Here is a 27,772-nt window from a genome sequence, read left to right as displayed (position 1 = left end):
AGACAAAGAGTAAAAATGGCACCATACTGTTTTATTTCAACTCTTAAACAATATAAAGAGGTGACAACTTCTGATACTGAGCCATGCAGGGAATAACAAAGAAATGGATAAAATATTAACAACAAAAAAGACAATCATGTAAGTGTTTCACGTTTCACAGCAGTGCTTTGGCAGTACTGGCAAGTATTTCTGGCTGAGTGCTACCAACAGCAGGGGTGTGTGAATGAACCCCCTGATCACAGAAGAAGCCCCCAATTTTCTCCCTGATAGTTTTTACATTCTGAGTCACTACACATCACACACCACACTGCTACACTCACCAGACTTGTAAACCTCATCTTAAAATACGTAACTAGATATTGTGCATGTTCACAACAAAAACTAAAAACCAAACTACAGAGTAGTAGAAAAGTAAACCCTAATGTTTCCAGTAAGGCATCAGGGGATCACAGCTGGCTGGGCCCTTCACTTTACCAACTTAAAGAAAAGATCCAATTTACATTATTCAGCAAACTCAATATGCAGAAGCTTAACCAGCAGGCTCAAGTTAAAAGTTTAAAAGACAGTCCCCTTTTCTTTTTTTTTTTTTTGATAAATTTTTCATATAAAACATGAAATCAAGTTCTATTTTATATAAAAGACAACTGAGTAATTTTAATAGTAAAAATATATATGTTTATATTTCTCTTTTTTAAAAAAAAGACATTTAGTGACAATACTTCAGAAGACTGGATTTAACTCCCCAACCCCCAATCCTGCCAGCTGCCCCTGGCACAGATACATTAAGGCAAAGGCTCCTGGAGAGGCATGTCCACCTCGGCTGTGGGCCGGGGACTCGAGTTGAACACACTCCATTCCTGTAGGGTCAACAGAACGGCTTCTTCTCCTTTATGTTCACGGAGCCGTCTTGCATCCCAAAGTAGACTCTTTCGGCCATGTTGATAAACAGCCCTGTGTCCACCACACCTGCAGGACAAAGGACGGAAGGAAGCATTCAGTTCCAGCTTCCCAAGGCAAGAAAAGAAACAAGGATCACAGGGCCGGTAGGAGCAACTACCATTAGCAACACTGGACAAATGAAGAGATTTTTATTTCTTCTTACAATTCATTTCTCCCCTGCCATCTTGGCTTTCTTTCTATGCCCATATGTGCTGAACTTTTTCCTGCCTCAGGGTGTTTGCTCATGCTTCTACCATTGTCTGGACTAGTCATCTTTGAGAGCTTCAAGGGGCGAGTTCTTTTCTGTCCTTCGGATAGCAGATGCCAAGTCATCTTTTCAGAAAGGCCATGACTGCTCCATGACTGCTCCAAGTAACCTGCACTCCCAGTTATTCTCAATCACACTGTCAGCCATAGAGGTTTTGCCCACAGAGCCCAAGAAGGTATTTGCAATGTGTATACCCAACAAAGGACCCCATCAAAATATATAAACAACTCTCTAAATCAGTAAGACAGACAACGTACTGGAAAAATGGGTAAAAGACTTAGAGGCTATCCAAAATGGTTAATAAACATAAAAAAAATGGTGCTCAAACTAGTCAAAAGGAAATGCCAATTAAAACCACGAGACACCGCTACACGCTCAGCAGAAAGAGGATAATGAACTCTGACGAGGATGGAAGGACACTCCTACACGTTGACAATGGGAATAAACTGGCAAAACCACTTTGAAAAATGCTTGTTAATACATCTTTTAACACCGAACATACTCATACTCACAGTGATTCAGCAACTCTACTCTAAGTATATAAGCAACTGTTAGGCATACATATGGTTATCAAGAGTCATGTACAAGAATGTTCACAGCAGTACTTTTCCTAATAGCTAAAAACTGGGAACGCCCAAATGCCCATCAAAAGTAGAATGGATATGCAAGCTTTTTTCCACATACATAAATAGGATGGAATACTATTCAGCAATGAGAATTAACTACAACTGCAAAGGAACCTTTACTGAAAATATTTACATACACAGTTAACCCTTAACTAACTTGGCGGTTTAGGGCACCGACCTCCCTTGCAGTTGAAAACGGCGTGTAAGGACAACTGGCCCTCCGCACGTGCAGATTCCCAACCATGGAGCTGACTCCTGAGCAACAGGTTTGAACTGCACAGGCCAATTGAAACATCTGTGTATAAGTGGACCTGCGCAGTTCAAACCCCATGTTGTTCAAGGGTCAACTGTATACACACATACCACAATGAGATAACACTGTTCAACTATCAGAACAAAGCTTGATGGACTCTGTAGGGAAAGGGGCACCTGCGCACATAGCTGACAGACGGGTAAACTGGTGCGACCCATGGAGGGCTACTTAACACCATCGGGCAACATGAGATACACTTATCCTCTGATCTATGCACTCCCTTCTAGCAAAAAGTGCAAACAAACGTCCGCTAGTGGAGAGCCCATTAAACACATGATGTGATAGCCATAAAATGGAATGCCCTGCAGTTATCTTGAAAAGAAAAAGGAAGCTCTTTTGTGACCTATTATGTACTAGTCTTCAAGACAGGAAAAACTAGAAGCAAAGTGTGTACATAGGGTGCTGCCGCTTGTGTAAAAAGGGCTGGAGTCGGGAGAGTTGATTTGTTTACGAAAGACCAACTTAAGGACACAGAGCTGGTAACACTGGCTGCCTCCAAACAAAGTTGGCGGGCTGGAAGACACTTCACTGTTAACTCTTACAATATTAAACTATATAAATCCAAAAGGATAAAATGAAAACTTCCAAAGGCAGCCCCCAATACATAAACAACAAAAAAATCATTTGTTGACAATAAAATGCCATCTCGTAGAGGGAAAATGTGCTGAAACAAAGGTCCCTGGCACCAAACTGTGCCAACGTAACTGGAGCCTCCCAAAGAGAAGCAAAGTGGCCACTCAAGACCCATCCTTTTCAAAAATTCTGTAAGAGGAGGTGACAGCTTCCACCCAATCCATTAGAAAGTCAAACCAGGTTCAGAAAAGGTTCCAAAGAAAGAGCAACCTCTCCTCAGCTTACTGAGATGGAGGGAGTGACTGACCCACCCACCCCCACTCCCCCAAATAGTGGAAAGGACAGAGGTGGCTCAATGTGAACATGGGGCAAAGAACCCCAACAGCTTTGACCCTTCTACAGAGTGTCTGCTCTGGGCGTAACCCAATGGGACACCCAAGGGAGTGCACCAATTCAGCTGTCCTAACTGTCCTCACATTCATAACTGTACATGGGACAGGGCAGGGTGACAGGGATATTCAGGGAAACTTGCCCTGCTTCTGCTCCCTTGCTCTTGGTCCAGCAGCAAGTGTTATAATGGGCCAAATCGGGAGGAGAAAAAACAAATCTCACCGATGACCCTGGTGGCACTCTACTAGATGATTTAATATCTAGCCTCTCTTTTTTTTCATTTTCTTCACTTTAAATTCTTAATAAAACTCTGAATTTCTCTAGGATGTAACTTGTATTTACTGAGGTGGAGAACAAAGTATGGAACAAATTTTCTCACATCTCAATGTCTCAATAAGCTAAGGAAGGTCTGAGCAGGAGCAACAGAGCTACCTAGTGGGCACTGCAGGAAATCCACCTACAGAGAAAGAGTGCCGACCCTGGGGAGCTGTTTCCTTCCCCGGGGGGTCTGCGTTATCATTAATGCAAATCCCCTCATTTTATTAACAGTGTGCGACCTGTGTGTTCTCTTCCTCCTGCCTCCTAGGCTCTTCAGTTCTTCCACTAAAAGGTAACACTAAGTGAGAGAATAAGCGTAATTCAACTCATCTTTTTGATTTGAGAAATCTGGTAAGGGGGGGGGCTGGTTAGCTCAGTTGGTTAGAGCATGGTGCTAATAACACCAAGGTTGCCGGTTTGATCCCCACATGGGCCACTGTGAGCTACGCCCTCCTTAAAAACAAAAATAAATTAATTTAAAAAAAAGAAAAGAAAGAAATCTGGTAAAAGATTGTCAATGGAAGACTAAAATTGCAAACTAAAGCAAGGTTGGAAGAATTAGCTCTTTACCACATGGCATATATTCGTACCATTTTCATTCCCAAACAGCATGGATAACTTAGAATCTAGCATATTTAATCAGTGGTGAAGACAGTATCCTTTCTTCCTAGGGATATATTCATTCAACAAATATTCCCTTGTGTGCTGGGCACTGTTTTAACTCATTTAATCCTGCCAACAATCCTATGAGGTAGGTACTAGAATTAGCCTTTTACAGAGGAAGAAACTGAGACACAGAATAGTGACTAACTGCAGAAGGGTCACACTGAGAGCAAGGCTGGCCTAGGATCCTTACTTACGCAGTCTGCTCCAGGACCCACTCAGCCACTGCCATCTGCTAAGCTGACCTTACCTGCCCCATTGGCCAGTTCTGGCCCGAGAACAGCCCATGTCACGGACTACGCCCATTCAGAATCTCAGCCTCTCAATCGCACAAAACTGATGCTGCTCACGTCTCCCTCCTTCTGTTAATCCCCCTGTGAGCCCTGAATACCTCCCCTGCGCACCCAGCCTTCCCCCAGGGCCCAGGGCGCTGGTACAAGCTGCATTAGAGGCGCTCCGCGGCTCCAAATGTTCGTGTCACACCACCTTTCTTCAACCTGGCTCTCGAAGAAGTAAGGACTAAAAGCTCAGGGTCTAGAGGCACCTTAGGGCTCCCGTCTTAGTGCTGCGGCCCTTAGGCAAATCCTCTACCTTCCTCAATTTGTGTCCTGTCTACAACTATGGAATCAGACTGGGGACTCAAAGGAGACATGTTTGAACACGTAGTGCAGTATCCAGATGACACCCCACTGAGGCACAGATCCAAAGCCACCTCTCTTCCATGGAACGTCCCCCACACTCCCCCAAGGAAGAACTTCTGTGCCTCTAGACTCCTGGTATTCCTCGAGCAGAATTTGGCACATCCCATCTTATTTGTGGGCAGGGTTTTCACACAGCCATACACAGCCTTCCCATGTTTACATCAACTCTCCGTGAGGACAGATTCCACATTCTCTAGATGGAGCACCTCCTGTGACACGTGGCACAGTATCTTGCCTGTGGTCTGGAGCTAATGCATGAGGGTGAACTGAGTTCTTTTTCCCTGGGGCCTAAGGAAGGGTCCTGGAAGGAAAGGCTCTATGCACAGGGTGAACGCCACCCACACTACCTGGGATCATTTTGATAGCTGTGTTTACTTCACTCCATTTGTGCACCCGGTCAAACTTCCAGTCCAGGATAAAATTCCCGTTATCTGTCACCACGGGACCCTAGAAGATAATTTTCCATATTTACCGCAGAAGTAGATACAGGTCAGTAGAAAGGGTCAGGAAAGTGGAGGTGATAACTGAAGACAAGTATCCTAATTAACTTGCTCTGCTAATACTCCCGCCTCCTGCTTTCTAGAAGGCAGGGCTGTGAAGCAGTGATGAGCAAGAGCTGTGGAGGCGGGATCTGAGTCCTGCTGCCACAGAAGTATAGACCTCAGAGGAGCCATCAACTTCTGTGAGCCTCAGATCCCTCACCTGCAGGAAGGGGATGATAACAATACCCATACCCACTTATCAGGCAGCTTATGTATAAACCATATGGGTAAGCATTTACCACAGCGAGTGCTCACAGTGAGAGAGCAACAACTCTCAGCTATCATTCCACTGCAAATCTACAGCAGCAGAACAGGCTGCCAACGTGGCACAGTATTCTCACAGCTTCACATTAAGTACCATAAATAATGTAAAATAAACCAATGGCCATTTCACCCCTCAATAAAGTAGTCCCATCAGAAAGACAGGAAGCAGACAGAGATGGGTTCTGAGGTCAAACAGGAAGGGGGTAGTTTTAGTTAATTAATGCAGAATTCCTCAACAGCTTTGGGCCTAGAAAGCATTTAGGACGCAAATTGCTGACAGAACACTACAGTCAAAGGCAAGGAAACCAGGAGTCCCCTGCAGACTGGGGGAGAGGGGTGGGAGCTCAGTTAGAGCCCCTGAAGGCGGGATGCTGAGGCTGTGTGTGGAACAACCCCAGCTATGACAGAACCTCCAATCACCCCCTGCGTCAGAGCTCTGCACAACCAGGGGATTCAGACAGCGGTTTTAAAAAGTCACAAAACACCAGGAAGAAAACACATCAAAATAAAAATTTATCCAGGAAGAATTCTTTTCTATTATTTCCCAAGCTTTCTATATAGTTATAATTATAGTTAGTTTTTAGATCATTACTCTTTCTTGTTTATTTATTTTTGGGTAAGAAAAGTAAAAGTTCTGTTATGACCCACTTTAGAAGCTGAAGAGAAACATTTGGATTAAGTGTCTGCAGTATATTCCTGGGGAGGGGTTCACATCCCCCAAGAAATTCTACTTCTTGCCAATTTAACCACAGAATGAGAAAAGAGAAGGAAAAGAGAAAATTATACCATGAAACCTGAAAAACTTTCTGCCGCAGGGGGTTTAGCAGACGTTATGAGGGTGGCCCTGGCTTCAGGTACCAAGGTTAGGTCACCTGAGGAGCGGCAGGCCCCCGCGGGGCAGAGAGGAAGACTCACTCCCCCATTTGTACTGAGGATATGCACTGCCTCAAGTGTAGTCTTACCTACACGAGTTTGAATATAGAAATAAAGCCAGAGCTCTAGAAAGAAATAAACCAATTTAAAAATAAATACATAAAAGCCAACTGCCTAGTCTAGGCACAGAGGACCTAACAGAAACAGAAAGAACAGCACGCTGAGAACCTGTGGGCACTAAAGAGCAGTTAGGACCCCAAATGTTGACACAATACTGAGAACCTGGAATGCCCTCCAGAAACCTCCCCAGCCACTTACTGCCTTGTTGACGGCCATTCGAAGGTCAATCAGGCCCCCAAACTTCTGAGTCACGGCTCGGCTCACCGGGACATAAGCCATGGGGATGACCTCGATGGGGATCCCCTTGTGCCAATGATCCCCAAGGTTCTCTGAATCTTTCCTGGAAAGAGTCAAAAAAGATAATAAACGTACATAAGCTCAATGGCACAGATAAACACCAAATTGAGGAACTACGTGGCAGAAGGGCAAGGGAAGCAAGCGCGGATAAGTATACACAGGCTTTAAAAGTACTGGCGATGTCTTACTATTTAAGAAAAAGGTAGTTGAAGTAAATATGACAAAAATGTTAAAATTGGGTATGACTAGCTTTGTGGGTAAACAGGTCTTTATCATGTATGTTCTTACTATAGCTGTATTTCACGAGTAAATACATGTGTTTCTTTGTTAATGAACATGCTCAACACAAGAGCCTTCTAGCAGCCTCCTGGAGGAGAATCTGACAGCCTCTGGTCACAGACTGTTCACAACAGAAGTCACACGTGACCCCAGAGGAAGCAGGACGTGCTGAGTCACTGCCCATGGGCAGGGCTGCACAAGACATACAAGCTGTTCCCTCCTAGTTCCCGTGGACACAAAACAGCAGCATCCACCTTCGGCACGAAAGCAGAACATAAACCCTCCGAGACACTGCCCTAAGTCCAAGCCATGAAGTCTCAGAAAGTTAGAGAGTCCCCCCACTATCTATTTCCTCCTCTATAAAATGGGGATGAGGCCTGGGGCCCATCTACCTCTGTGGTGGACCATTCAGAACACTGAACATGCACTGTACCTGAAATCGGCAATCACAATGAAGCTACTTGCATAGCCAGCCACAATCTTTTCCTGGGTTAGGCAGCCTCTGGGGATGGAAGAAAAGGAACACAGACAAACACTCCATTTGGGAACGAAGAGTAGAGACAGGACACCCAAATCCACTCAATTCTGGCACTTAAAGAAAACCTTAATTTTTAATTCCTTAGGGACGCACCCAACCTCCTCGTACTGTGCAATGAATTGAACTGCGCCCCACCAGTTCTAAGGTTGCAGCCCTAACCCCTAATGTGACTGCATTTGGAGACGGGACCTCTAAGGAAGTACTTATGGTTCAATGAGGTCATGAGGGTGGGGCCCTAGTCTGACAAGATTAAAGTGCTCATGACAAGAGACAGCAGAGAGCTCCCTTTCTCTCTCTCTCTCCATCATGTGAGGACACAGTGAAAAAGCAGCCATCTGCAAGCACAGAGCCTCCAGAATGGGGAGAAATTTCTGTGGTTGAAGCCTCCCAGTCTATGGTATTTTGTGACAGCAGCCTGAGCTAAGACAAGCTGATTCTAGTGAGCGGACCATGGAAATACTAGCCTGTGTCTGGGAGAAACCTAGAAACAGGGCAATGGTTCCCAGTGAGGCCAGGCAGACTGCGATCTAAGTCTGCACCTAAGATGCATCTGCGAGGAAGGCCTGTCTTTAGGGAAAAGTCATCTGCATGACATGAATGGCAGGGTCTATAATTTGAGAAGTAAGGACAAGCTTTGAACAACCTGGGCTATCAGCTACTTGACAGGCAGGGTGATGAAGTGGAGAAAGCACAATAAGCTTTTAAACAAATTCTGTGTCATTTCATAGGCTGCTTGATTGTAACAATCTCCTTCAACTCACCTTTCCCTACCCCCAAAATCAACACCCAATAAATGTTTTCTGAATGAATGAATACATCACTAATTGCTCACAGGGATACGAGCAGCTTTAAAGCAAAGACCACACGCTGGTGCCCACAGACCTAATATTCTAGCCCCAATGTTTGGTTTAGCCTGCACCGTTTTAAAGCTTGAATCAGCAAAAGAATGCAGACACAGAGAACCCATTAAGATGAGTAATTTCACTGAAGAGGCCCAGGTTCCTAGTCACCAGACTGCAACTACTGACCGGAAATGCCAATTTGGCTCCACAGCCATAACTATCAACGTCCTAGTAGGACAAATTCAGGTACGTCTCTGTGGTAATTTGTTTATTCCATAATCCATTGTGTTCTGCTGAGGATTCACCAGCAGATACTCTTTAGCAAGAAAGTCTCCAGACACTCACCCACCGCCCTTGATGAGATTGAGGTCAGCATCAACTTCATCAGCACCGTCGATGGCGAGGTCGATCTGCGTCGTCAGAGGGGCAGGAAAGACGCAAAAACCGTAAGAGCCTTTGGCGGGGAGGCGCTGCGCAAAGCCTGAACACGCAACAGCTCATCCGAGCCTTGGCAGCCCTATTAGCCAGGCACGTTTACTCGCCTCTAACCAATCAAGAAACCGAAGCTCTGGGAGGTTCAACTGTTCCACTAGAGCCACCGGGAAACAAACATGCGACCTGGGAACCACGCCTGGGTCCAGCTCTAACACTCCCTTTTCTCACTGACGGGCTTCTCCGTGCACAAGCTGGAATTATTGAGATCATACAATCTCAATGTGGGTGACATCACCCCCAAGTACAGAAATGGATAGACAGTATACCTGTGGTATTAAAATTTCATAGGGAGAAAGAGGGGAGGTGATAGAAAAAAAGGCTGACAAACTCAGATTCTGAAGTCTCTATGCTCATGTGGCAAAAACAGGCAATTTTGAGCGGACAGAGAAGAACCCATGAAGAGTTATAGCTGACACATTTGATGTGACCTGGAATTGGACATCATCTGAGGCACCCCTGCTATGACCCCACCACAGCATCTGTCTGGGATCACTCACTCTTATTATTAGGAAGCTCCATCGTCACCCCAAAAGTGGTCAAGTGGCAAATCAGTTCCTTCACCTTTCAAAATTCGAAATCATGGAAGCTATGTATTTCTCATCACTCCTGGTACTCTGTATGGACAACATGGGAGCTTCAAGCATGGATTTTTAAAATAGCAGTACTCAGGCTGCAAATTAAGTTCAAGCTGCAGTCAGAAGCTGCTTGGCGTGGCTGGCGTGGGGCACCCTGGCTTCCTTTTACACAACTGCCCTTTACCTGAAGTTACAGCCTGGATTGCTCCTCCTCTACCCTCCACGAACCCCATGGCCAGGCTTCGCCTTGGCAACTCTCCAGGGCCTGGAAGATGGCAACCCTTCTTGTCAGGGTGGCAGGCCCACCTTCAGCTCAAGCCACTCTCCTGACTCTGCCCACAGAATTCTCCCAACGAGCCCTTCCCGTGTTTCTTAGTAACCCCTCTCAGGCCCACGTGTACCATGACGACTAGGTTACTAGACCAATGTCTAGCCCCAACCACCAGCCTGGTTTTGGAGCTGCTATAACCCCACCCCCCTCTTCCAGTCCAGCCTTGCCATCTCCCCTGTATCCCATGGCACCAACGCATTCCACTATCTAGTCATAACCACCGAGCCAGTCCAGGTACTGTCCACATATACCCATGTGCCTGCCTGGAACTGCTCCTGTGGTTCCCATCTAGCCCTTTGGAATCTTCTCTCCTGCCCTTACCTCCCAGCCTCCACAGCTCCGCTCCAACATGACCTCTTCCCACAAAACCCTTCCAAGTAGCGTCACTCTAGAGCTAGAAGCACCCGATTCATACCGAGGCTCTGCCACTTACAAAGAGCCTTAGGCAAGTGGCTTGCACTCTCTGTGCCTTTTTCACATCTGTAAAATGGGATAACAATGGTACCCGCCCTAACGCCACTGGAGATTAAGTAGTTTACCACAGGTACTGCTCTAAGCACACCCCTGGAGTGCAGTAGGGGCTCAGTAAATGCTAGCTAGGACCATGTGACCTCATCACCTTCAGTCTCCTCTGGATGCCCATGTGTTTAACCATCTTTACCATAAAATTTCATCATAATCTGTCTTCAGATGTCCACAGCTGCCTCCGATGATTACTTCTTTTCTCTACTGGGTGGTAAACTCCAAGGGCTCACTCTCATTCCTCTGTCCAAGGACCAACGGAGGCCCTGGGTACAGCCCTGGGCTCATCCAATCCCCCTTCATTCCACTCAACTTGAGCCCTCATGGTTAAACCACAGGGAATGTACTGGAAACCAACCACCTCTCCACTTGTGACCTCAGCCAGGATTAATACTCAAGGTCTCAGGAGAAAAGCTAATATGATTAACTGACGTTTCTCCTCGACTTGACAAGATATCCAGAGCCCAGGAACAACTGAAAGCCTTAAAACAGGAGAAAGACAGAGCAGCCGGACTCTCTTACCTCTGGGTGTTGGTCCAGGTCACTGAGCGTTAAGCCGTACTGCAGGATGAGCTGCCGGGCCTATGGAGGACAGGAGAAAGCACCCCTAATCATTTACCATGAGCACTGGCAAGAACTTTCAGAATTTTCTTGGATTTAAGTGTCACACTGAGTCCTGACCAAGGCACTCTCCCAAATCCCAATGTGGCTCACCAAGAGGTAGGAGATCTAGGCCCGCGAAAGGTAAAAGATAAGTTAAGTCATCCTGGGAGCCAGAAGGCGCAAACAGCCCACAGTGAAGACTCAGTTCCCACACTCAGCTAAGAGCTCCTCTCCAGAACTTGCTCTGTAAGACAATGCCATGGCCTCCTAAAGCTCCTGGTAATAGTGTTTAAAAAAAACTTCATAAAATGAGAACCAAATCTACCACTAGAAAAGTTTTTTAAAACAACACAACAGTGTGAAAAGACTGTGGAAGATCACTAGGAATTGCTATGGAGTAATTTCCAAGCTATACTATGGAGTAAAAATAAGTAGAACATATACTGTGTTTCCCCGAAAATAAGACCGGGTCTTAAATTAAGTTTTGCTCCTAAAGACGCATTGGGGCTTATTTTCAGCGGATGTCTTATTAAAAACCAGGCTAGGGCTTATTTTCCGATTAAGTCTTATTTTTGGAGAAACACGGTTTACACTCAGAAAAGTATATACAGGAGGATTCGGCGAACAGCTAAGTGAGGAGGTTGGCAAATTGAGAGCACCAGACTGGGAAAGATTTAGGGTGTTTGTGGAAAATCAGCACCACTGCCTTTATAGACATGCCTGCCACGTGGTTAACCTTTGAAACAGGCTGACCATAGAGGAGAGCAGGGGTTACGACCACCACCTGGCCCTGAGCAGGGTTCAGAGCTGGAATTAAAAAATGAACCTTCACCACCCAAGTGCGTATGACAAGGACTTATGTTCATGTCTGTTTACAAGATGCAGAGGAACCAAAGGATGGAAACTTTTTTCAAAGGCATGTCTTGCAAATGTCTTCTGCTTACAGTGAAAAGCTCCTGAGACTAAGAATCAGAAGGTCTGGGCTCTAATCTTAAGTGAAGACTGTGACTCCTGGGAAGTTTTCTCATCTAGAAAGAGATGGGGATGGATGACATGACCAATGTAAATCTTCAAATCCCAAACCCTAAACCACTAAGAATAAAATACAAAGACTATGGAATCTGTATTATATGGTCTTTATTTGCATCCTGATTCAAACAAACTGTAAAAAATATTTTAAAGGGTAAGACGAGAGGGGAAAATTGAACCCTACATTTTTATTTGATGCTGTTAAAGATTATGTTACATTTTTTTAGTATTGTTGAGATGTTTAAAAGTTTCCTATTTTTCAGAGACATAATAAAATATATACAATGAAATTGTATGACTGGGGCTTATTTCAAAATAACCAAGGTAGAGGCGAATAGGGTACAGATGTAACAAAACTGGCCATGAATTGTGAATTAATAATTGTTCAAACTAGGTGACTGGTACGTGGAAGTTCATTACATTGTTCTTTATCCTTTTTGAAGTTTGAAATTTTCCACAATAAAGGGATTATTTCGAAGTGCCAAGATTTCTCCAAAAGTGGTACTGGAGAACCACCCTAATTCCGGAACTTGAGGCTATAAAAACATTGGGAAGAGCTGGAAGGCAGCCTCCAAGATGATCCCCAATGATCCCCTCCTCTTGGTATTCATGCCTTTGGGTAAGCCCTACCCACAATGTCCCAGGGCTGGTCTGTAGTGACCAATGTCACACAGCAGGGGAGATGGCACAACACTTCAGCTTACATGGAATGCCCCGGGGGTAGGGGTAAGGGGTATGGCATGGCACGCTCCAGCATCCTTCACTCTCTTACCACATACTCTGGGGGATCCAGCTGCTTTGTTCTGAGACACTGAGACAGCCCTGGGCACAGGCCCTCTACCTGTGAGGAACTGAGGTCCGCAAACACACACATGACTGAGCTGGAAAGCAGGTCCTTCGGCCACGCTGAGTCTTGAAATGACTGCAGCCCCGACCAACAGCTTAATGGCAACCTCAGAAGAGACTCAAAGCCAGAACCACCCAACGAAAGCATTCCAGATTCCTGACTCTTGGAAATGACGAAATAATAAATGTTTGTTGTTCGAAACTTGTTCCACAGCAACAAAGATCTAATACAGATGGTGTTAGAAAAATAGTAAGAACTGCACATAGTTTAGTATGATATCTTACCATGCAAATAAAACTGTGTGATGTACTATGATTTCCTATTAATTTTATATTCTTTAGAAACAGTACTAAACTATTGGAATATATTACACGAAAAGTGGATGTCAGGAAACTGTTCTATCATGATTCCTACGGAAAAAGTCCTATATAAATATACCATTTAAATTGAACACTTCCTAAGCTCAAAGCACCACCTGACAGTGCTCTGTTTAATGGGGGTGTCCCACTGGCTATCCAGGCTGTAATCAGAGTATGAGAGAGCACATTTTCATACTCCTGGTACCCACAGAGCCCCTACACACCCAGTGACGTCATACTCACAAACGGCATGAGCTTCACCCTTCCTGTTAGGGCTTGAACTGTGTTTCCCTAAAAAGTGTAGAAGTTCTAACCCCCAGGACCTTAGCGTGTGACCTTATTTAGAGACAATCTTCACAGAGATAATCAAGTTAAAATGAAATCATCAGGGTGAGCCCTAATCCAACGACTGGCGTCCTTGTGAGGGGAAATGTGGACACAGACGCACACAGCAGAGGGCCATGTGAACACGAAGGCAGAAATCAGAGTCATGCGCCTACAAGCCAAGCAACCCCAGAGACTGCGAGCAACCCACTGGAAGCTGGGCGGGAGGCACAGAACACGTTCTCCCTCACAGCCTCCCAAGGAACCAACCCTGCCATGTCCTTGAGCTCGGACTACTAGCCTCCGGAACTGGGAGACAATAAACGTCGCCACTCAGCATGTGGTTCCGAGTTTGGGCAGCCCCAGGAAACTAATACACTGAACTCAACACGACAGCCCCACGGGGACATCAACCCACCACTGGCTCAGTGGGCAAGAATAGAGCCTCGAGAGCTCAACTGGGATCAGCACCTACTGGACACCAGACACTCCAAGCTCTCAAGCTGGGGGGTCCCCTGAGGGTGCAGAGCAAACACCCCTTCCAGCTCTCCAAAGGAAGTGCAGGGCGCAGAAAGGCTAATGATTAGCCTGTGCTTGTGAAAAAGACAGGAAGTAACGCCTTCTCTCTGCACTCCCACAGCTGGCGCCCCCAAATGCCCCGGGATTAAGGACGGTGGCATGGGTCGGGCTGGCAGTCCTTCTGTTTTTCATAAATTTTACAATAAAATCTAAAAACATTTTTCCCTTCTACCACCTGGAGGCCAGTGGGAACAACAAACAACTGTTTGGGGCTTAGACCAGATCTGACCTTCAAATTTTTTTCCCCTCTTCCACAAGCCTAACTTTAAAAGGAAAATCTATACCAATCCTTTAAATCCCTATAAGTTTACTTGTTTAAAACATAGGGCACGAAATAATTTGATTTCCTTTCAATTATTCAGGAGATTGAATCTGGCTAAACTTAACACAAAATAAGTTTGGGTTTGAGGGGGTAAGAAAACAAACACAAAAAAGTAACTGAACAAGTGAATGTTTAAAAGCCTTGTGAACTGTGGACTCCTCCACCTAATTAACTGGAATCAGCCAGTACTTTCCCGTCCGGGGACACTGTAGTTAATGACCACCATAAACCGTAAGTGGTTAACAAGATAATGCTATCTTAAGAACAGAAGGGTCAAATTTCCAAATACAAATAGCAATATGAACACCTGTATTTAGCTCAGCTCTTTCCCCAAACCGCTCTAAAAACGTAACAAAGGAATTCGTCTTAAAGGCATAAACCAGAAAAAGGAGAAAACAGCAACCAACTTTTAAAAGCTGGACCACTAGTGCACAATGGTAAATGCAGAAATAAAACAGCCTAAGCCAGTTATTGAGAAAAGCCAAGAAGCAAACAAAAAAATAGCAGAGAACTTCCCAAAAGGTTCAGGACTCAAAGGCACTGTGAACTTCAGGAAGCAGACGTGACGGTGGGGGTAAAAGAGGGAAGGCTGGCTGAAAGGCTATTTAAGCACTTGTTATAGGTCCACGTCCTTCTCTGCTACTCACAAGCGGAGAATAAGCATGGGCTGGGCTGCCAGGCATAGCTGAAGACTGGGAATACTCCAAAAGTAAGCTTTTGCTGTGTAGCAGCTACTCAAAAACTCAGTAGCTTAAAAGAGCAAATATTTATTAATTCTCATGATTTCCTGGACTGACTGGAAGTTGCTGGGCTGGGCTGGGTGGTGTAGAATGGCCTCACTCACATGCCTGGGCCCACTCAGCCACTCACCGGGCATGTTCACAGGGTGGCAAAATGGTTTCAGCAGTGAGAGAGGCCAAGCCCCAATGCAGAAGCACTTTTTTAAGCCTCTGCTGGAATACCATTTAGTCACACTCCATTGACAAACAAGTCAACAGTCACAGTCAGAGAGATTCTGCAAAATGCTGTGGCCACTTCTTTTTCATTTACCACGAGTACTACACTGAAAACGGGAATTAAGAGCAAGTTTATATCCAGAACAACGACAGATGTCTTCTAGCCTTCTTACCTACTTGGCTCCCAGGACAGGGCAGCCACGCATACCCGGCCAAGAGGGAACTGGGCAGTCTTCTCTGGGAAATCTGACCAGCCCAAGGAAAGACACACGATCTGACATCAGGAGTTCAGGAGTTCCTCGAGATAAGGGCTTGGCAGATAAGCTTTGAGCAAAGACCACCCTCACCCTGAGAGCGAGTTTCCATTCAGCTTCTTAGACCACCATCTTCAAAATGAGCAGACAGCTAAGGGATGCCAGAATAAGCAGGAATATCATTTTAAAAAGACCGAAGTATATGGTGATGGAAGGAGAACTGACTCTGGGTGGTGAACACACAATGGGATTTATAGATGATGTAATACAGAATCGTACACCTGAAATCTATGTAATTTTACTAACAATTGTCACCGCAATAAATTTAAATAATAATAAAAAAGAACACCCAACAGATATACAAAAAAAAAAGACCTTAGTAATCTAACAATATTTTGACTGTGCTGGTTGCTACATGACTGTGTTTGTCAAAACTCAGAATTATATACTAAAAAGGGTAAGTTTTACTGTATGTAAATTATACCTCCAACAAAGTATAAAAAACTTAGAGGACACAGATACGTAAAGAGGAGAAATCTTAAAAACAAAATTATCATTGACATCCTCAGGGAGCTAAGATATGAATTTGAAAAAATTGAACCCATAAGGACAAAAAACAAACAAACAAACAAACAAAAAACCCCAAACTTTCAGAGAACAAAAAAAGTTCCTGTTTGAAATTAAACATATGAGAGCAAAGGATGCTCAGTAGAAGGGTTAGAAAAAGACAAAACTGAAAGGACAGAAGGACAAAACAGTCCAGAAGCACCAAGGACACAAGGGTCTTAGAAAGAAAGACCAGAGAAAACAGAGGAAAGAAAATCAAACGAATTAGTATGAAAAAAATCCCCAAAATTGAAGAGTGCGAGTTTGCAGAATGAAAGCGTGCAGCTCAGAGGACAAAACAAAGCCCCACCAAGACACACATGGTGAAATTTCAGAAGGCTGGAGACAAAGAAAAGATAATAGAAGGGTATAAGGTTTCAGAGGGAATAAAAAAATAGGTTTCAGACAGAGGATCAAGAATCAGAACAGCTTTAAGAGCCTCGACTGCAGACTGAAAACCAGAAAACAATAGAGAAATGCCTTCAAAATTCCAAGAAATTATCTAACATAGAATTCTCTACCGAATCAAGTAACTGACTTCTAGAGAGGCTGGAATAAAGACATTTTCAGACATCAAAGTGGCAACAAATTTGCAGCCTCTGCACCTGAGTTACCTAGAGTATGTGCTTTACCAAAACTGAGGAAAACAAAAGCGTGTGGGGGAAGAGTGAGGAGGAACAGGACCAAGAATCAGGCCGATCCAAAACAGGAGGAAGAGAAGGAAGTTTCTTGGCTGCGAAGGGAGACCCCAGACAACAGCTGAGTGCAGCTCCTGCAGCACCTCCAACCCCAACCACCCAGAGAGACCTGGCCGAGAAGCTGAAATTCAGGGAGTGGAATATCCACTGCGTCGGGAGGGGGTCAGAATGTCCCATCTGGATAAGAGTTTGGAGTTGAATTAATAAGGAGTACACAGACAACCAAGCAAATAGAAAAGCAAATAGAAAAACAAAGGCAACATCTACTTAACTTCTCGGAAAAGAAAACAATGGGCAGGTACAGAGGAGCAACCGTAGCACACTACACAGTTCAGCTGTAGTTTGGACGGTCACAATTCTGCAAACACTGAGCACAGCCTCACCAAAAACTCTACTGGAAGACTGGGAGAGAAGGGTGTGTGAGAACCACGAGCCCAAGGAGCTCACAGATAACCAAGTGCTATCTTGCATTCATCCATTCGGTGCAGAATTATTACCTAAAGTTGAAAAAAAAATTAAATACCAAGAAAAGTATGTCATTCTGAGGTACTCCCAATCAGCTAAAGGAGTTTAAAAGTCTGTCCATCTAAAGAGCAAGAAATGGTGGTGGTCATGCGTGGGGGGTAAGTGGAGTGTTGTTGTTTTGTTTTGTTTAATAAAAAGACTTGAATCATTTGATTTTTCAATCCATGTGTATGTATAGTCATGTGCCATTTAACTATTCTGAGAAATGTGTTGTTAGGAGATTTCATCGCTGTAGCACATCGGAGACAGTACTTATCCAAACCTAGATGGTATGGCTACTACTATAATTGTATGTGCTATGCTTTTATAAAACTAAAAGCACCACAAACATGTGAGTAATGCTCACATGTGAGTAATGCTATGACCTTACGATGGCTACAACCTCACTAGGCGACAGGAATTTTTCAGCTCTATTATAATCTTATGTGACCACCGTCGTATATGCGGCCCATCATTATGCGGCATATGACTGTATAGCTTTAATTAAAAATAGACACAAATATAAAATAATTTATTAAATAAGAAACAAAAACACTAGATGATCAGGTCACTTGGAAAAATGAGACACTTAGCTTTTCAAAAGACCAAGAAAACCCATACAACCACAGAAAACCCCGATTTTAAAAGCATCGCCTCAGGACACCAGACTTCCAAGGCAAAGAGGCAAGGTACAACCACTCATTTTCTAGCCGGAAGTAGGAATTACGGTAGTTTTCAGTCCCCTGGGTGCCCACCGACCTTGCTGGGGGTCCCCAAGAGATTTCACGTCAAGGAAGCTCTGGCAGCATGCGCTCCCTAACTTCCTGTCTACCTGGAATCCCTCCTCCGCGCCCTCCTCTGACAGGCGCAGAAGAAACCTGTCGGGCCCGTGCCCGCGCCCCCTTCACCACTGCTGCCTGCAGGCTGCCAGCACCCAGCCTCCAGGACTGGAAGTTTCCTAACAGCTCGCGGCCCAAAAGTAAGTCCACAGAGTCACAGCAGCCCCAACCACCCGCGGTTCCAACCGTTCCCTCGGTCACAGCACCACCGCGATGGATCCAGAGGTTCCACACACACCCCTCTCCACAATGGCCACGTGCCGGACAGGACGGCTCTCTCGGCATCTCTCTTCCTTCCCTTCCCGAAGTCCACTCTTCACTTCTGTTTCCCTGTACGTAACTGCCTCCACGGCTTTCCTCCACCAGCTACTATTTCATGGTTTGTACTGGCATTACTAACACATACTCGATGCCCTTTACCTCGATGTTTTCATCTACAAATGAAAATAATGTTCCTTACGGATAAAGACCATGTGCTCATTCATCTCTACATACCCCATCGTATCTAACGCAAGATACACTGAAATATTCACGAGTAACAAAATGAATGACCACGCATAAATGCAAACCCGCACTTCTGAGGAGCAATTCTCAGTAAATAAACCGTTCTCCCGCTCCTGGCTCTCTCGCCTAGAATAGCCTGCTGCACAACCCAGAGCCACACACCTCCATGTCCTCCAGGACCCAGAAGATTCAGCAGCAACTGCCAAGACACAGAAAGGAAAGCAGGACATACCTGGAAGGAAGTGGGAATACAGACGAGTTTCAGATTCTCTTCTTTCACTTTTTCAGCTGTGGAGATAAAAGCTGTGTTTGGTGGATTTTCACTGTCTTCACTTTATTTTTCTTGTTAGGTACACATTTGCTCAAATCCAACAGAAAAGGAAAGGTCTACCTGCCACTGACAGCTGTCTGTCATTTTGTGTCCCCACCCTTGGTGAAAAGTTTGTGAACACATGTCACATATCACAAGACAGCGACACCAGCAAGCCTGAGGAAGTAAGTAACTACAGAAAGAACAACGTCGGTGTTTGCTGTTATGATGTGCCTGGCAATATTCAAAGAGCTTTGTGTATATGAACTCCTTTAATCCTAACAACACAAAGTAAGTTACAATTATTATCCCCATTTTACAGATGAGGAAACTGAGGCACCGAGAGGGAAGGTAACTGGGTAGTTATACATCTAACAAGTGTTAGGCCTGGAATATGACCCCAGGCAGTCTAGCTTCACAGTCTTGACTACTTACCTATGTTGCCATTTACAGGGAAAAGCCAAAACTCAACTTTTACATTTAGTAAAAATATATAATCATTTATAGACCACAGAGTGTTGTTAAAGAGGGTTTATTGACTCATTCTGGATTGATATCTTTTGGGGAAACTTGATTTTTTAAAAAGTGTTAAGGAAAACACTGTCTCATTAAAATTTAAGTCTTTTTAATCACTGGGTATACCTCTTGTGAGGTTTACATGCCACTTCTATGAAATCCACAGTGATTCCTGTGCCTTAAAATCCTGCACACACTCAGCGCTGAGGCAGAAAGGTGTGCAACACTAAGGCCCCTGTTGGGTCAATGAGAAGGCTTCCAGAAGCCATCACACCAGCAGCACAACCATTCCTTACAGACAAAGCGTTGTTGGACTTTGTCTCGCAAGCAATACCCCTTGGCAACTATTAGAGGTCAGCATTCAGGCAAGCCTCTCCCCCAGGCTTTGTTCTTACAAACAAGAGCAGGGCAGTGAAACCTGTTGAGCAGCCACAGAGGCTGATAATTCCTGAGCCTTTGGGAAGCACAGACACCCTATGGTGACCAGCCACCAACACATTCACTCCAGGGTCAAGCCTGTACTGACCTTGATTCATTTGCCTGAGATTGCTGGGAACATACAGGCTTCAGAGGGCTTGCCTCAGGGGCCCTGCGAACGAACATCCAGACACAGACACACATACACAGAGACGCACACACGCACACACGACCACTGATGATGATTAGCTCCCCAAGCAGCCCTTCCCCAGCTCCATACTGCTGGATCCAAGCAGGGCAGGGCCACACCTGTGCCCCACTTCCTCCCCCTTTGACCTCCCCGCCCCCATCATCCCACACAAAACATGCAGCAGACAGCCCAAGAACATACCTATTTGCTGCACAGCGTGGACAATTGTAGAACCACTTCCAATCCCCAGCACTTGGTTATTCTGCCAAAAAGGGGGGGGAGAGAAAAGAAAACTTATTAACACCATATTTTATTCCCTCTTCAACCCACTTCCTAGAGCTATAAAATTATTATCAACATTAATTTATCAACTTGGGTGCAAGGCAGGTAGAGGGCGCATTTCACAGAAACATGAGCACTGAACCTCAGAGCTGTATGTACTTTACTCCAGCTCCCAGTGGCAATTTATCAGCACAGCCCTCCTCTCATCTCTGACAATGACATCGCCATTTCCTCCTGTTAAAAAGATAAAGTGAGGTGTATCAAAAATGTTACGAGTTTATCTGAGTAAAGATTGATTTGAATTGGACAACATCCAATCTAGCACATAGAAAGGAGCTCCAAGGAACTGTACAAAATGAGACTTTTATAGCCAGGAGGGAACAGAAACAAGGAAGTCACTAGACAAAAAAAAAAAAAGCAGGTCAGTTACTGCAAGGTTACTTTCCTTTACAGGAAGGCAGGGTCTATCAGGCAGATTACTGACTAGCACTGATCAGGGGATTCCTGGTTGACTGGTTTAAGATTCCATTTCTGGGAGATTCAAAACTGTAATTAAGTCACGTCTGGGTTTGGTGACATGGGGCTTAGCATAAGTGACTATCTTGAGCCTGTTGTCTAATATTTAATACTCACTACATCCTATCAGACAAAAGGCTTGGCTCGCTTACAACAAACAGCAACTTAAATCAGCCTCCCAAAAATGGCCTGCAGATGAGCACTGAAAGGTCCCCGAGCAACCCCTGGGCGCTCCCTCCCCTCAGAAAGGAAAGGCCCTGGGAAAAACAACAGAGCGTAGGTGTGCCTGAAGAACAGAAAGCAGAGGCTTCTGGCTTCGGTGCTTTTTCACAAATGCTTAACATCTAGATGGCAGGGGACTGCCCAGGGCACCTTCATGTTGGTGGCACCACAGGCAACCTAACCTACGAGGAACATGTCAAGCCCACTATCTAAAGCTCCCCCAAGGTCAGCAGATAAGAGGAAGGTCTGAAGTAACCTCAAAATAGCAAATTACATCAGCACCTGTCTAGTTATACCAAGGAGTCCCCATTTCGCATAAGCCTGCCTCAGAGAATAAGGGAAGAGGGCAAAGGCTAGTTAGGACATGAGAAAAAGTCTTCACCTGCAATAGAATATACAGAGCTAGAGCACTTCTGAGCACAGAGGACAAGAAACAGGCATCGCGCTCTTGAGCCTGTCTATTAAGAAAGGGGGAAGTACCTACGAGGAAACCAGGAGCAGAGTAGGGGCCCAGCTGAGGGCAGTTAGACCACAAACAGCACAAAGTCAGGGTGCGAGCACTCAGGAACTAACCTGGAGCTCAGTTACTAAGCAACTTCCTGGGCGCACTCTGCTGCCAGGCTACGGCAAAAGAGCTAAACACCAAAGCAGCAGCTACCATTTACTCAGCACCTTCCAAGAAGATTTATCAATGTTAATAGAAGTCAAATTTCACAGTAACCCCCTGTGACTTCAAGACCCAACATCCCCACTTCAGAGATGACCTCAACACTGTCAGGAAAACGTGGAGACTTAGAAATGAGCAAGAGACAAGACTGACGCCCATTCCATGGGATGCTGGAGTCCACAGGTACTGTACTATCTGGTCCTACAGGTGTGTGCCTTTGCCTTGGGCCATTTTACAACTCTGTAGAGACAGACTCGAACCTGCAGAAAATTACTAACCAAATAATTCTTGTCCACAGAAATGTAAATTAATTGTATTTTGTGAGCTCCAGCTGATTATTACCTTATAGATTTTGGACATCTATTTTAACACTTTTTGGACTGCATATAAATTTATGGTTCTTTGATTTTTCTGTGAACAGGTTATAACATCTTTTCCAGTTCCCTCCTTAATTTAATGAGTTAAATAAAGTCTTTGATATGTGTTTACATATGTATAAGTGTCACGATTTGACTTTTTTAAAATCACCTTTTAACAATCTATCAATTATCCCTCTACGCAACCTCACTTCGAATAAGGAACTTCACTCAGGAAATTCAATTTGTTGAAACATCATTTCATTTCAAATGTCTCAATAGTTCTGGCAACTGATTATGAACTCCTTTGGCAAGGGAAGTCCTCAGTGAAACTTTCTTTGTAGGAGGAAAAAAAAGTTCTGGAGGCCCCTCAGGACAAACTGAGGGCTACAGCCAACAGCCCTCACTCCCCACACAAGGCCAGAGGAATACCCAAGGCTAGCCCCCGCCCACCCCTCCTCAAAATGAGACAGCATCGCAAACTAGAAAAGACTAGAAAGAAGGACCAACAGGTAGAGGGAGTTACGTTGAAAAAAACATTCAAATGCGACTGTCCCTGCTTCCAGTTGGGCCTCTGCTACCTGCAGGGGCTTCACCTCAGTCTCTGTCCGCCTGACCTGATGGAATTCACTTACTAGCTCATCATCCCCAAGTCACCAAACACACCAAGGGGCCTTACAACAGAGCTTGTGCTTGGTCAGGACAAGCGATATCGTCAAGAAGGCAATGCATCCAATAGGCACTTAGCTCCCAGGGAAAACCTCTCAACAGCAAGGTCTTCAAGACGAGTAAATGGTACTTCACAACAAAAAACATGCAAAATAGCTGAATATCAGAAAATGCAAATCTTCAAGTAACGAGAAAATAAGTATCTTGACTTATCAATACCTGGTAGGCTCGACCTCACCTGACGCTGGGAGCTCCAGCTATACAGAAACGTAACTGTCAGAGTCCTCATTACCACCGCGTTCAGCCATGCACTCACGTCACCCAGCAGGCAGGTGACACACAGATGAACTAGAGTCAGACAAGCTCTGTGCAAAGCACCTCCCTTGGCTTTTGTTGGAGCCCAAGAATTGCAGGGAACTGCCAGGCCCAAAGCTCTTCAACCATGTGATTCATTCCTGGAATTAAATGACTGGCCTGGGAATCAGCATCCCAGCCAGAACCAAACAGAGGTGGCCAAAGGCTGACTGTGAGGTGGCCCAACAGCAGAAGGCTGCCAAGCTGGCTGTGGGGGCAGAGGAGGCCCTCCTAATGGGCAACACTAAACCACATGTCCCATGTGTCATATGTGCAACATCAGAACTTCACTCACCTCGTCCAGTGGGGTAACCTTGGAAATACTTCAAGCGGTCACCACACTGGAACCTCAATGGGCTAAGGAACTGGACCTACACCCCAGGGCTCCAATCCACCAATAATCCCAGAACCTCCATATTTGCATCCATATTCCACACAATTCATTGAACATTTACTAGGTGGGCCCTACTTTGACCAACACTGAATGAAGGGCAGGTTAACCTATTCTCCAGGAGCTTACCCTTGGGAGGCTGGGAGAGACACACACAGAGATGATTAGAACCTAAGACACCTGCACAAGGGGCCGAAGAGGTATAAAACGCTGCAGAATCGAAAAGAATTTGTCCTCCCCTTATGAGGCTAAGAAAAACTGACAGGAAGAACTAGCCTTTAAACCAAACCCTGAAGGACATATATAAGTTTAACAGGTAAAGGTAGAGGACAAGAAAGAGCATTCTAGGTGGAGGGTAGTGACGTTAAAACACGCACTATATGCCAGTAGCCTGACTTTTCCAAATTTCTGGTACAAGGTGGAGAAGGGAGCACAAAAGGAAACAAGACTGTGGGCTTAGGGACAGGAACCAGAGCCTCTTATCCGCGTGTCCTCTCCACAGGGCTTAGTACCGAGTTTGCAAGAGATGCTCCAAGTATGTGTGTTATGCAGAATTTAGGATGAGGCCACCAGAGGACCACTGTGACAAGAACACGAGAGCATCAGAAGATGATAATGCACCACCTGGGAGGGCAACAGAGGGGACAAGATAAAAGCAACTACTCTCCTCTGGCCCTGGGAACAGCCTAAACTGGGAAAGTTGGTAGGTCAAAGGGAAGGGTCAGCTCTAAGAACATTCCAAAGACAGAAAAACAGGACCCAGCATATAACCTACCTCTACACACTTACACAAGTGAGTCAACAATTTCAAGTCACAAAGTGCTAGAGGAAAACATGGCCTTAGACGGGAAAAGGATACCCCTTGGAGAGGGCAGCTAAATAAGCCCTGACAATTAAGTACGTGAATATGCTCAATAAATGTGTGGGTTTGAATTAGTCATCCTGCTTACAAAATATCTATCGGACCTGTCTCTCCTCCCACTCCTCCCTTTGGCCACATTTCTGGCAACCACACCAACGGCCTGACACTGCTAGGCACTCAATAAATACCTGACCAACATATTATATGAATAAATCAATGCTAACGAGCAATAAATACAAACTTCAAATAGTGTTGGCATCTCAGGAAAGAAGTTTGGTAGGGAAAGTGGGTGCAACTGAGATTGAGGTGAGGTGCCCCAAAAGGCCAATAGAGATCTCCTTGGGATCACCTGGTAACTTCATGGAATAATGTGGCTGCAATCCAGTGTTTTGAGGCTCTAGCCTGAGGTGGGGGGCTTGCAGATTTTTATTTGACCAAATACATAATTATAAAACAAAAGTTAAGGATACATGTGCCACCAAATATTAATTTAACTAGGTATAGGGACGGAGTCCCAGAGAGTTTCCAGGCTCTCGACCTCACCTGGAAAGGTGCTGGCTTGGGTAGTAGATGGCCATCAGCTGTGACTAGTTAGCCATTAGCCACTAGTATAACTGCCGTGGCTAGGCTAGGGGACTGGTTAGTTGGCAGACAAACGGACTGCGGATTGCGGATGACACAGTTAGCAAGCATGGTTAGCAAGTGCGGACTGCGGCTAGCAAGTGGGGTTATTAGCAAGCGTGGATGGCGGGTTGTGGATCGTGTGGATCCTACTTCCTGTGTCTCAACCAGCCGCCATCGAGAATATAGTGGTATAACTCCCCTATCTATGGCTCCGTGGGTGCCGGGAGCAGGAGCTGAGACCCCGCATGACACTAGGTTAATAGGAAAACTAAGATATGAGGCTTTTCTAATTGTATCAATTTCATTTACCTGTCCATTAGCTAGCTACTCACTGTATCCAGGCACTTTGAAATTTCAGTGTCATGCAGGGTCTCTGGTCCCGCTCCCCACATAAGAACGCAGGATATGGCGAGGCCAAAAAGGACCACCCACAGAGCCATAGATAGGGGAGTCATACCACTATATTCTCCCTGGCAGCTGCCAACCAACCCACCCCTCACTAACTGCAATCCGCGCTTGCTAGCTCAGTCACAGCAGTTATATCAGTGGCCAACTAATAACCCAGCCAGCACCTTTCCACGTAAGGCCGAGAGCCGGGAAACTGCTCTGTCCCCAGATTCAGTTTACTGTCCCAATCTTGCAGTTGAGGCACTGAATCCCAAAAGCAGATCCGGATTACACATTTTACACACTTTCTGTGAATTCCCACAGAAAGTCTTATTGCTAAGCAGAAACTTATTGCTAAGTCTTATTGCTTATTGAAAGTCTCATTGCTAAGCAGACTTGGAACAAGCCAGAACAGGGCGGCTGTGCAACTGGTGGAAGGGCACTGTAACAGGAGTCACTCACTTCGGGTTCAATAGGATCCTTGGCCAGTCCTTCTTACAGAACATGCTGAAACAGTTTACCACATGGGCCCCTCACACTTAACCAGGCTGCTTGGGGAGCAAACATCATCTATCTATGCAAAATAACTTTACAAGCTAATGCATTATCAACTGAAAAAAAAACAAACTATCATGACAAAAAAGGAACTCTGATATCATTTTCTAAGAAGTAGAAAAGAAAGACAAAAAGCCAGTAAAGCCAAAGAAACTCCACCTAAGGGCAGAGATACTCTACTTGGCTCCCACACTGCTCTAATTAAGATAATTAAGTTGACAAACCCACTCAGGGGAAAAGACTCCACTAACAAACAGCATCACACCCACCGCTTAACAAACAAGTGGGGCCACGACCACACCGAGTAACAGCTAAACAACTCCGCACCTAAACCCTAAAAAACAGCATCCTCCAGACTTCAGGTATCCACCCGACCCCGTCGAAGGGAGGTTTAAAGCTGCAGTCTTTCCCCTTCCCTCTGGCGAGCACACTCAGAGGTGTTAGCGCAAGCTAAAACGGCCTTGGAGTGAAATTTCAATGCTATTTTCAGACAGCTCTCCACCGGCTTCCCAGGAAAGTGAAGACAAGACCTCTCAGCCGCCCCAGCAGGCGTCGGTTTCCATTTGTTGATAAGGAAACCTCACGGCAAGTCCCTTCCATTCCCACTCAGCATCAGACAACACCAGGCTCCACGGTGCAAACTATTATCCGGCCAGACAAGGAGTCTTTAGAAAGCTCAACTTAGGGGACTCGCCTCCAATCGATCCCGCATCTAACTGGCCTTTAAGGAGCCGGAAACAAGGGGTCTAACCCGGGTCAAGTGCGCACTCTCTCCCCTCTCACGCAGCCCACGTCCTTCCAGGAACCGGGCGAACGCCGGCAGTGCCCAGAGCGCGCGACACGAACCCATCACGCCGAGTACAGGCGCCCACGCCCCTGAACTGCTCACCCTCACGTGGTTCTTCACTGCTAAGTGGCCCGCCAGCTTCTTGGCCTCCTCGGCCTTGGACATCGTGGAGGGGTCCAGGAACACGCTGTTGGCTTTCCGGCTGCTGGTGTTTGTTCGGCCAGCACCGCCGCTAGTCCCGGACTGGGCGCACCCAGGCGGCTGCACGTGGGAGCCTGGGACGCCCCAACTGTTCCCGCCTCTGCCAGAGGCCGCGCCCCCGGCCCGCCCGGGCAGTGGGGCCAGGACCCGCCCGTAGAGGGTGCTGAAGGGCCCAGGACGCTGCATCCCGACGCCTGACTCCAGCCTCTGCCACAGTCCCGCCCCCGGTTCTTCCGGAAGTCTAATCGTTTATGCACAAGACCTGCGCCGGCGCGGGCCTTACTGGGAAATGTAGTTCTTTGGCTTCGGTAGCCCGAAGCTGCGCCCCTGTCTGGACTATCAGCCCCACAATGCTCTGCGACCTGTACGCAAAACGCGGGCGACGGGCTTTGGCGCTTAGACCAGTATGGCGGGAGTAACGGAAGGTTAGGTGAATCTTAGAGATTTTTCTATCTGCCCATGCTTCGGAGGAGAGGGTGTTAGACCTGACCATATTGTTTTTCCCAGCAATAAGAATGTGGCAATGGGCGAGACCTCAGGGCAGTCGCTCTTTTGGAGACGTCCTTTTCGGAG

General features: G+C 45.8%; 1 protein-coding gene across 1 annotated transcript; it reads right to left on the bottom strand.

Moving 5' to 3' along the window:
- Positions 1-8: 8 nt before the first annotated feature.
- Positions 9-27,415, bottom strand: RPIA (ribose 5-phosphate isomerase A). Its single transcript, XM_033125189.1, has 9 exons — positions 27,101-27,415; positions 20,528-20,588; positions 19,126-19,181; positions 10,992-11,051; positions 8,892-8,956; positions 7,600-7,668; positions 6,789-6,930; positions 5,139-5,238; positions 9-966 (listed from the first exon to the last, which is right to left on the bottom strand). Exons 1-9 carry the CDS (start codon positions 27,383-27,385, stop codon positions 866-868), a joined length of 939 nt encoding a protein of 312 aa, XP_032981080.1. The 5' UTR covers positions 27,386-27,415; the 3' UTR covers positions 9-865.
- Between the last annotated feature and the right edge of the window lie 357 nt (positions 27,416-27,772).

The sequence above is a fragment of the Rhinolophus ferrumequinum genome, chromosome 13 (assembly GCF_004115265.2).
Source record: "Rhinolophus ferrumequinum isolate MPI-CBG mRhiFer1 chromosome 13, mRhiFer1_v1.p, whole genome shotgun sequence".
In the NCBI taxonomy this organism is placed as follows: domain Eukaryota; kingdom Metazoa; phylum Chordata; class Mammalia; order Chiroptera; family Rhinolophidae; genus Rhinolophus; species Rhinolophus ferrumequinum.
The sequence above is the reverse complement of the archived record's forward strand: the minus strand, read 5'-3'. Positions and strand labels throughout refer to the sequence as shown.